The sequence below is a fragment of the Chrysoperla carnea genome, chromosome 1 (assembly GCF_905475395.1).
Source record: "Chrysoperla carnea chromosome 1, inChrCarn1.1, whole genome shotgun sequence".
In the NCBI taxonomy this organism is placed as follows: Eukaryota; Metazoa; Arthropoda; class Insecta; order Neuroptera; family Chrysopidae; genus Chrysoperla; species Chrysoperla carnea.
In genome coordinates this window covers 123,150,085-123,161,558 of record NC_058337.1, presented here as the reverse complement: position 1 = coordinate 123,161,558, position 11,474 = coordinate 123,150,085, and the positions used below count along the sequence as shown (strand labels likewise).

The following is an 11,474-nucleotide window of genomic DNA, read 5'->3' as shown; positions in this document are numbered from 1 at the left end:
ATATTTATTTATTAATTACATATTTTTTTATAAATTTAAATTGTTCATTTGTTATTAATTACAAAAATATTGAAAAAATCTTATATTATAATGTCAATGTGTTTCCTACACATTTCGGAATCGACGAAATCTTTTTCAGCCATATTGTAAGAACAATACCCATAATTCATAGTAAACATGAAGGAAATACGATAAATTTTATTTGAACAATATTTATTTAAATAATTAACATTTATTTTAAAACATTTATTTATTTTACTTTTTATACAATACTTTTTCTTTTTTTCTGCATACTTTATTTTCTTATTTTTAATTTATACATGAATTACTTTTACAAGTGTTTCAACATTTTTTGAAAATATTTATTTTCCAAAGTTTGTAATTTTCATTAATAGTAATTTTTTTTATTGTAAACACAGTAAAATTATAAAAAATAAACTAATTTTTTAAATTAAAGAACTATAATTTAAAATAATATCCCATCTTCTAAAAAGGTTCAAAGATCAGTAAATTTATAATTATCTTGCGTGTTATTTTAATGTTGTTTTTAGAAAATTTGAAAATAGTTTATTGTTTTATAAAAAAAAATTTTAATAAGGTCAAGAATAAAAATATCATTTTTTTAATCAAATTTTTCTATACATGAATAATGATTTCAATATAAAAAGGATTTATCTACAAATCATCAAAAATATGAAGAATACATTAATTGCAAAATCATGATTTTTTCAATATATTCGTAATTTGTTTACTTTTTAGTAATATAATATTTGTAATTTTCTATGGTAAAATTTTATATATTTATTATGTACAATATTCAATTTCTCATGAGCTTAAAATAAAACAAATTTTATAATTTTACTGTTTACAAATATCATTGTAATTTGTAAATTGTGATTACAAACATTTAATAATTTTTATATTTTCAATTTATTATTATTTTAGTTTTAAAATTGTGCGCTTTGTATATGTTATACAAAATTTGTTCATTTGTCTTATATATACTGCCATCTTTTGTTTATCATTGGAACTACTAAACAAAAGTTGCTTACCACGAATCCTACACGATTAACAATACAAAGATAATTTCCAAAGACTATAGGATAGACAAGAAGCAGAAGTATAATTATAAGTGACATCTGGAGTCTGAGGCGATCAACTATTAAGTTTGTAGGCCTTTGCGGGTATGACTATTAAGTTTGACTACTTTGCGGGGGTGACTATTAACTATTAAGTTTGAAAGCCTGACTCGGTAGAGGCGCTGAAACTCGTATACTACGATTTTACATTAGCTCATATGCAGTGTTGCCAACTTTCAACTCTAAGTCCCACTAAACAGGCGATAGAAAACCACTAAAAAACAAGTAGAGAGCAATAATATTGCCAGAAATGATATTAAAATATTAAATTATTTAAATTATTTTCCCACTAAAAGTAGAAAAATAGTAGAAAAAAACCACTAGTTTTAGTGGTAAAACTACTAAGTTGACAACACTGCTCATATGGGCTGCTTCTCCTCTACCCTATGCTCTTTGATAATTTCTTCCATTTCAGATGAAGGCTTCCTCTGTTGGCGCCTTTGTTTGTTATTATTATCATTTTCTTTTTATAATTCTCTATTGGTTATAGTTTGGCTTCCATTTTATTCAAATCTAATTATCTTTATACTTTTTAATATATGTCTTATAAATAAATACATACCTTTTTCTTTATAGTTCAATCTTTAAAATAAAGGTTTATCTCGCAAAAAGATAAAGGGAAGTTTAGGTTTCTACTTTCTTGATACACTCCCTCAAAAAACTAAAAAGCTCAACTAGCTATTTTAAGTAATTTTCAAATGGCTTGTAAACCCCAGCCATAATTATTTCGTTTTGAGGGCCTAGGGGCGGCAAATTTCTAAATATTGGCCCACATACAGCTCACGACATCATAAATGTTTTTAAGAAATTTTTATGAATGCGCAAATATACTGCTCGTATTATATTAAAAATTTATGCTAGACTATCCGGTTTAAGCAGAGATAACTGGAAGCATTGGTGTTGTATTTTATCAATTAATCACCCTTGTATTTGTGAAAAATTCATATCGATTCTCTTCTGTACGGTATATGAGAATTGTGTCCTTTTTATTGGTAAAAATTTTTTGGTCGATTTTCATTTTTTCGGTACCTAAATACCTTAAGGTTAAAACTTGTTTTTTGATTTTAAATAATATTAAATTCTTATTTTAGTAATTATTTGCTTTTCAATTAAGTACTCATATTTTTTAAAGCTTCGATAAATCGATATTTTGTAATTGATATAATGTAATAAAAATTTCGTTTCTGCAGGGTAGTAATGAAAACTATACATTTTTTTTGGTTTAATATCAACTTTTCTAGGGCTGCCACCTAGGTCAGGTCTCTCGCTCGGCACATTATGAAAGTGGTGTAGTGGGTAGGTATGGGGGGGAGGTTGTAGTGAGAAGCGGAAAATTCAAAAAAGTCCAATTTCGTAATATTTAATTTAATTCAACTAGGTATATCAAAAATATAAGTATGAAGAAATATAAATATCATAGAAATTTGCACAATTTGTGCATTTATTTGCACGAAAATTATCAGTCAGTTTGTTTTGGCATTAATCTTTGAGTATATCTATCAACACTTAATCAAAAGGTACAGACATACAAATTTTACATAAGCATGATTCGGACAAAACGAACAAACAAGTTTTACAACTAACTTCTTATCGTGATACCAACAAAATAAGCTGAAAAGTCCTATAAACACTAAAATCATAAACAAAATCAATTCCCACTACTCTAGTTGCTGAGGTCAAATCCATCGTGGTGGCGATTCAGTAATCATAATGCTTATTTTTGCTTTTTCGACCAACACGCGGAGGCCCGGCAAAATTTTCAAAAACTCGGCCACCCGACAAAACCTTCTAAGCCCGTCACTGCCGATCGAGATCCGAGCAGGTGGCAACCCTAGTGGACAATGAAGTGCTTGCCCTTTCAATGAATTTTAATTCAATGAATTAAATTAGGAATTAAGAAGAAAATCTTGTAAAATTTATAAAATTTATTGAATTTCTTAATAATATTGTATACAATAAGGATAAATTAAAATATGATAAAAAAATACATTCAAGTTTATACAATTCTTTTAAAATTAATAGTAAAAAATAGTAAATATTTAAAATGGTTTTAAGGGAGAGATTTAAAATTGATCATCACAATACTTGAAAAAAAAATCACAATACACATTTTAGTTATTAATTAAACGACTTTTTAAATTATTCACATGCGCACGAATTTCATTTGGTAAATCGGTACCAATTTGTTCTTCAAAATATTTTTCAATTTCTTCAATTTCTTGTAACCAAAAATCGCGTGGAACGTCTAATAATTCATCCAAATTAATATTCTCTTTTAAACCATCTAAATTAAGACCGTTTGTCTTATTAGGAACGTAGCCAATTGGTGTTTTTACTGCGCATGAATCATCGTTATTTACACGTCGTAAAATCCAATCCAAGACACGAGAGTTTTCACCAAAACCAGGCCATAAAAATTTACCAGCATTATCTTTTCTAAACCAATTGACATGGAATATTTTTGGTAAATTATTTGATTTTTCTTTCATGCTTAACCAATGCGATAAATAATGGCCGAAATTATATCCAAAGAATGGTCGCATGGCAAATGGATCATGCATTATAACTTTACTTTGATGCTCGGCAGCAGCTGTTGCTTCACTACGCATTGAAGCTCCAACAAATACACCATGATCCCAATCCAATGCTTCATAAACTAAAGGAACACCTTTTGGTCTTCGCCCACCAAATAAGATTGCACTAATTGGTACACCTTCAGGAGATTCCCATTGTGGATCAATAATTGGACATTGTTTAGCTGGAGCACAAAATCTTGAATTTGGATGTGCAGCGGGAGTTTTTGTTTCACCTTTAACCCAATCATTATTATGCCAGTCTTTTAATACAGTGCCATTTGGTACTTCATCCTCTAAACCCTCCCAATATATTCCGCCATCGGGAGTTTTAGCCACATTTGTGAATATTGTATTCTTAAAAATAGTTTCCATAGCATTTGGATTCGTTTTATATGAAGTGCCTGGAGCGACACCAAAGAAACCATTTTCTGGATTAATTGCTCTTAGCTGTCCGTTCTTGTCAAACTTCATCCAGGCGATGTCATCACCAACACATTCAATTTTGTAACCGGGTAATGTTGCATTCATCATCGCAAGATTTGTTTTACCGCATGCACTAGGGAAAGCAGCTACAATATATTTCTTTTGTCCTTGTGGGTTAGTTATTCCAAGTATCTGAAAAAAATTTATAAATTAACTTTTACTTATAATAACGTTGCAGGGAAATGGAAATTTAGTTATATTAACCGAATATCTTAGAAGTAATAAAATTAGCTAATCAGCGCAAAGAAAAGAGCGTTTAAAAAAATTCAATTTCCAAAATGAAGAAAGAATACAAACAAACTTTGTATTAACTCGTCTTCATTCAAGAAAAGCTCATCAAATTTTATTAGGCTTATGTTTGTTCAATCAGTGGAATATTTTATTCAGTGAAAATGTGTCATTCAGTAACTATTTTTGAATAAGTTAATTCTGAGAGGTACAGAAAAAAACTTTTCCAACCCCCTTTACTGTCGACACCTAACTCCCCTCCCCTCTTCGCTTGGGCTTGGTTCAATATACTGGACAATTAAAATGTTATAGGTGTTTATCGTACAATTGATTCGAAACAAGTAGATTAATGCACAAAGTTTACATGAATGCAGTACATTTTGCCTATAGTTTGAATATAGTGACTTTTTGTGGTCATGTTGTGAATAAATACAGATTAAAACGACTATCAAAGTATTGCAAAGAAATTACAAAAATCAAATTTCGATATCTTCAGTAGTTTTTTTAAACATCTCTTAAAAAAGATTTTTCTCTGGCCGATAGTTTGTCTTGAATTATAATAAATAGAAATATTGGTCTTAATATTTGAATTCGATTTAGAATTTATCGAATTACTTACCAACATATGTTCAGCAAGCCAACCTTCACGTTTGGCAATTGTAGAACCAATTCTTAATGCAAAACATTTTTTTCCCAACAAAGAATTACCGCCATAACCACTTCCATACGATACAATTTCATTTGTTTTTGGTCTATGTAAAATAATGGTACGTTCTGGATCACATGGCCAATGTGGATGAGATTTTATTCCATTAAGCGGTGTTCCAACGGAATGTAAACATTTTACAAATTCTTCATTATTGTTATTTAATGTTTCTAGTACCGCATTACCCATACGGGTCATAATACCCATTGATGCAACCACATATGCTGAATCTGTTAGTTGGACTCCAATTTTTGATAATGGTGAACCAACTGGTCCCATTGAGAAAGGTATTACGTACATAGTTCGACCTAGGCAATAAAAAGGATGGATTAAAAACAAATCAGACAAATGTTTAAACAGACAAATACCAAACTAAAATTTTCAGAAAATAATTTCTTCAATTACTTATATTTGGTAACGAAACGAAGTTTTATTCTTTTAATCAAACTTTTTAAAGTTTCGTATCTTATAATATACTACAGTACGTGCTAAGAATCCTGGGGAAGTTTGTAAAAAGAAACGAAACGTCGTATCATTAATTAAATGTTAAATGATTACAAATGTTAAATATTATTGTAAACAGTTGGGATATGTTAAACGATTTAATACTCAAATTACCTTTCATGCAACGAGGAAATCGTGAATTAATCGCTTCTTGCATGTCATTTGGTGAAATCCAATTACCCAATGTACCTTTAATTCCATCTTTAGTTGTTGGAATTGTTTTATTACGAGTTTGTGTACAAATGAATGTTTTTCCTTCAACACGAGCAACATCAGCGGGATTTGTACGTGCTAACCAACTGTAAAAAAATTCAAAAGTTTAGTTTAAGGCGTATAAAATAACCACACGTTGAAGAAAGTTTCTCTTCCAGCTACTGGTTTTGTAAAATAATTATTTTGGTAAAATACTTGAAAAGTTAAGCTATTTATTTTGTTTATAGGCAACTGCTATAACTGATAAGTAACAACGATTGCATACACCTCTTTATGTAAAAACAAGTTTCGATATAGACAAATTCAAATCAATTTTTGTTAACTTGAATCTTAAGCCACCCACAAAATTTCATCGAAATCTTATTTATGGCTTTCAAAGAAAAACAAATTTTTCATTGGATTTTTAGATTCTATATATTTCGAAAAAATAATCTAATTTCTAGAGGAAAGGAGAAGTTTTTTCTGATTTCATTTTTGTTTTGGAATAAATGGGAAAAAAATACGAGTTTATCAATATTTCAGTTATTAAGGTCGAATAATTGCCTCAACGAGATAGCAAATATTCTCTATTTCAAGAGAAAATAATAAAATATTTCGAAAAACAAAAACTTACCAATTTTCATATTTAGGTAATGGTTCAATTGTACCATTCTTTTGCATTAATCTCAACAATTGTGCATTTTCCTGTTCACTTCCATCACAAATATGTATACTTTCCGGTTGACATAATGAGACATTCTCTTCAATAAATTCACGTAGATTTGTTGGTAAATTCACCAGATTACCATTAACCACTGAAATACCACGTAAATGATTATACAATCCAACATTCGGTTGCGTTAACTTCTTGGCAAATTGTCCCACATTTCTTGTATATCTGTGGAAAAATAAAATAACGAAAAATTAATATTTTTGATTTTATTTAAAATATATCACTGGGGACTATCATCTTCATTACTAACATTTACCCGGCTATTTACTTCGCTGGGCAATTTCAACTTTAAAAAACTTTTTATCCTCACTTATGCTCCCTTTTGCTCTCAATTTCTGTTTAAAATTTTTGGCCCGGAACCCTAATTTCATTAAAATAAAATTCAGCTCATGTTACTTGCTGATAATGTAGCTTTATTTGGATGAAAGGAGTTTTAAAATAGACATTTATAAAACTTTTCTGGCCCAATAGTTTTTGAGTTTATTCATTACAAACAAACAAAAGATCAAATGTCTCTCCTCTTTATAATATTAGTGTAGATATGAACAACCTAAAAACAGTGGCATTTTTTAAGGTTGTTCGATATCTTTACAGCAAATTATAATTTTCTTATTTCGATAATTAAACACGGAATATTTGTATCACATCTTTAAAACTTTATGTGATAATACTTTTTTTTGATAATTTGGAAGTTTTTAAAACTATTTTTGAATGCGACTAAAATATCCTGTTCTAACAAAACTTCATATAGATTAGATATCTTTCTCAAAAATCAATAAATTTTTTAAATACACTATTAATTAACATATTAAATAATGAATAACCTTAAGTTAACATAAAAATTATTAATTACTATACAAAAATTATGCGTATTCAAAACTTAAGATCAAAACGGTTACTTTTAAATATGGTCTAAAAAGCGCAAAATAATTTTTAAATGTAATGCTATGTTTTAAACATAATAGTGGATGAAAAGTTAATTGTAAGATTTGTTTACAATGTTCGAAGGAATTGTAAATTTAAAGCATAGTAATAAACTGGCTAATATAAACACAAAAACAAAAAAAAAAGTTTAAAAATAAATAAATAAAAAATTTTCGAAAACTTACTCTCTTTCTTCAGATTTTTTCTCGAAATCAGGCATGATTTATAATGTTTTCAATAAAAACCGCGTTTCAATATTTAAAAAAAAAATGTAATACTTTTCGGTTAGAGTTGATTTTTCAAATCAAATTTTAAAATTTGTAAAATATTTAAGTATAACTTTTATGGTACATTAAAAAATAACCATACACGAATATATAACCAATTTTTGAAACAAAATATTCAACAATGGTATTCATTCAAAAATGTATTTATGTTGTACTAAACACCTTTTTTGAAATAATTATGGTTTCTAAGTAATACTTGATTTATATATACTGGATTTTAAAAGTATTATACTTCATATATATTGTGTGTTATTATTCTAAAATATATTTTTTTTTTTTGGAGAGAGGGAAAAATTTATTATTTCAAAGTACAATAATAAATAGCAAAATTTATTATGGATCTTAAAAATAATATTATTTTGCTGATATTTTTTTTTTTAGTATCTATTTTATCAAAAATAATTGCAATTATATTTTTGTTTTGATTTCAGATTTTTATCGATATTTTTGAAAGAGTTTACAGCATGTAACAGAAGCCGCTGATGTTATGATAAATTTATAGTTTCTGCCTCTTTACTTTTTCTACAGTATTCAATCAAGAATAGAGCCTTATTTCTGTTAAATTTTAATGTGATCATTACTTATCACAAACAGCGCAAGAATATCTTTCTTTGATTTATTTGCAGATTTTTTAAATAAATTTGTTTTCGAATTTTAGGACCTACTCTCAAGATTAAAGGCCGAGTCTCATAGGCCTAAGCATAAAAATCGCGGTGATTCTATAGGGCAGAGAATCTCAAACCTATTTTCTCTACCGTCCACTTCGAGAATTAATTATTTTTAGAGCCTAAATTGCCGAGTGGTCTAAGGCGTTCGTCTTTGTCTGTTTTTCCATTTAGGCAGCGGCAGTGTGAACAATTTATAATTAATGGGAGTGCAGAATTGATCACTTTGTCGTCGCTTGGATAAGAACGAAGTAACCGACTCCACCCATATCAAAATGTAATTGTAAATATGTTTGTAATTAAATAAATAAAGATTAACAAATAATGATGTGGGTGGCCTCTGTTATAGGCGTATATGTCAGAGAAACGGAGGTTAAACCCCATTATTATTATTATTATTAATTAATTATTTTTCAGTTCCTCAATCAATTATTTCTATACCAAAGCGTGTTACATCACTCGTATTTTATCTGTAGGTCTCTAGCGCCCATTTTTAAAAACTCTGGTATGGGGTATAGTGAAAGCGTAAATAATCAAAGCTTGAACTCGTTAGGTTCTTTGATAAAATATTTAATAGACGGTCTCATAAAAGAACGCAAATGTGAAGAAGGTTTGGTGTAATTTGATTTTGAACTTTCCCGTTTGGTATCTGCTGAGGAGGTAGAATTTTAAAATACTACATCCAAGCCTGGAAGAAATGAATTTAAACTGAGTCCAAAGACAGTAATCCTTCAATCGAAATTTGATAAACTCAAAAGCATCCGATTCTCTAAGTTACAGTTTACAATAGTCTGTTAGAAATCTCGTCAGTAGTCATAATTAATATTTGATTTATCTGATAGATGTCTCGAATCATTTGAATGTCCAAGGAAATTCTTTATCCTCTTTGGTTCCACAAAGACCAAAACCATAGCTACCTATTTTTTACTTTTTGATGAAATCCAATTACCGCTGAACATAAGACAGCTCTTTGACTGAAAGCAAGAAATTTTGGCTTAATATGAGTTCTAAATTCTAGCAGTTTGTGAATTCGATTCAATTTGTAAATTTTGTAGAATGATGTGAATAGAAACCTTGTTTTTCCTATCAAAATCAGACATACTGATATTCAACGAAAATGAGAAATGAGTTCTCGGAAGATTTACGAACTTTTCGTGGCAGTTATTTCATTTATTAACAGGTGTTGGACGTTATGCCCGTTAGGTGGCTTATTTTGGGGAAATTATAACACATGCCGTTCGGTTAATATGTTGTTTTGTACCCAAAGTAAGGTAAAATTAATTCATTTGGTTATGCCCACAAAATATGTAAAAAAAAAATTATGTACAAACTGAACAGAGATACTATTTTTATAACCTTACCTGGAAGTAAGGTAAAGGTTACACTTATACGAGATGATTATTCCAAAACTTTCCAGTTTAAAAATGATTCAGGTAATCAATTTTTAACCCCCGACTAAAAAAAAAGGGTGTTATAAGTTAAACGTGCCTGTGCATCTGTGTGTCTGTTTGTGATATCGTATCTCGTAAGTGGAACCTATTTTGTTTTTTTTTCTGTTTGAAAGATAATTTGATCGAGAGTGCTATTGGCTTAGTTTTAAGTGGTAGTTTAGGGTTACATACGCGAAACAAGCAGAAAAGAGGCGATGATCTTCAAATGGGTGAGTAGATTTTCTTGAACATAGCTAAGAACACCCTTGATCAAATTACCGTTTAAAAAAAATCGGATAATCCGTTTAGAAAATACGATGGTATTTAAAAAACAATATTTTCCATTTTTATCATTACGAAGCTCCTGCGCGATGAATGTTATATTACTTGCACAGTAATTAATAAAATTTTTGAAAAGGAAAATTTTAAAGAAAAATGAATTAATTTTTTCAGGTGTTCGAGGAAAATTATGAAGAATAATTTTTATTTTGTTAGAATTTCATAATTTCAATAAACATTAGCCGTTACCCGAGCGCTTCGCAGGATAGTTTCAACTTTATAGAAAAATAAGACTGTGTTATATTTTCGTCCTCTTGCTTCTCTTTGAATCCTGAACCTCCTTAACGTCTCTTCGATCTTCCTTAGCTATGCTTGGCATATATTCTCACTAAAATGATATATCAATAACCCGAGGTTTGTCGACTCTAGTTGTGATAGGCAGGTGTAGAGCATGCTGTACGCATGAAGGATGTGTTTTCAGTCTCTGAAAATAATCGAGGAGCTGATAAATGAAATTATCAGCGGAAAGTTGGTAGAACAGAAAATGGGCTCTATGGCTTAAGTGTGTCCCTCGTGGATAGTCAATATAACCTAACCTAACCCTAGGTTACTTGTTGTAACTAAATGAATAAGGAAACCTAGCCACATAGCGCTTTCAAACTAAATTGGATCAATAGTATTCGAGCAAAGTATTCGAGTTATAAGCGCACACGGGCAGACTGACAGGCAGAGATTCTTTATGTTTTATGTGTAGGTATATACATAATAAATTTAGTGTAATAAAATACACATTTTGTATAATCTAACAATTTTCCTTTAACAACCACAGAAATCACGTTTAAGATATAAATAAAAATTGAATATTTAAGGAAATTTCCTCCAAAAATGAATTTTTCATAATTAATATCAATTTAATAAATAATAATTTATGTATTAAATCTTCGTTTACCCTTGAAAGATGCTTCTTATTAAAAGCAAATGACGAAAAAAATCTTATCAATTTACAATTTCTAAACCTCCGCCTATAAATAACAAAAAATTTTCAAAAAAAAAAAAACGAAAAAGTTTAAGCTAAAATTAAAATGAAATTGGCAGCGAACGATATACCGGTCGGGCAGATAGCACTATTTAAGTGAGGCTTGAATCCATCCGTGATTAAAACACACTTTGTCAAATTTAATAACGCTCAGGTGGTCTACTTCTCAGATTATTTTGTTGATACTTCCAATATGTATTATACAGTGTGTCCAATTAAGTCGACACCATATGGCAAACTTTTTTATCATTTGTTTAATGAGAAAAAAAGTTATTCTTCATAAAAAGAATGC

The 11,474-nt window shown here is 29.1% G+C and overlaps 1 protein-coding gene across 2 annotated transcripts in view; it reads right to left on the bottom strand.

The window, feature by feature from the left end:
• Positions 1–3,167: 3,167 nt before the first annotated feature.
• The window catches only part of LOC123298021 (phosphoenolpyruvate carboxykinase [GTP]-like), a 28,893-nt gene continuing 20,586 nt past the window's right edge, over positions 3,168–11,474 (bottom strand). The window contains exons 1-5 of one of the 2 annotated variants that reach the window (XM_044879888.1): positions 7,671–7,805; positions 6,463–6,726; positions 5,751–5,935; positions 5,046–5,440; positions 3,168–4,330 (exon numbers count right to left, since the gene is read on the bottom strand). In XM_044879888.1, the coding sequence (XP_044735823.1) occupies positions 3,251–4,330; positions 5,046–5,440; positions 5,751–5,935; positions 6,463–6,726; positions 7,671–7,705 (1,959 nt within the window). In that variant the 5' untranslated portion in view covers positions 7,706–7,805 and the 3' untranslated portion in view covers positions 3,168–3,250. Of the gene's footprint in view, positions 4,331–5,045; positions 5,441–5,750; positions 5,936–6,462; positions 6,727–7,670; positions 7,806–11,474 lie in introns of those variants that run through there. The other variant, XM_044879897.1, reaches the window with a different exon arrangement.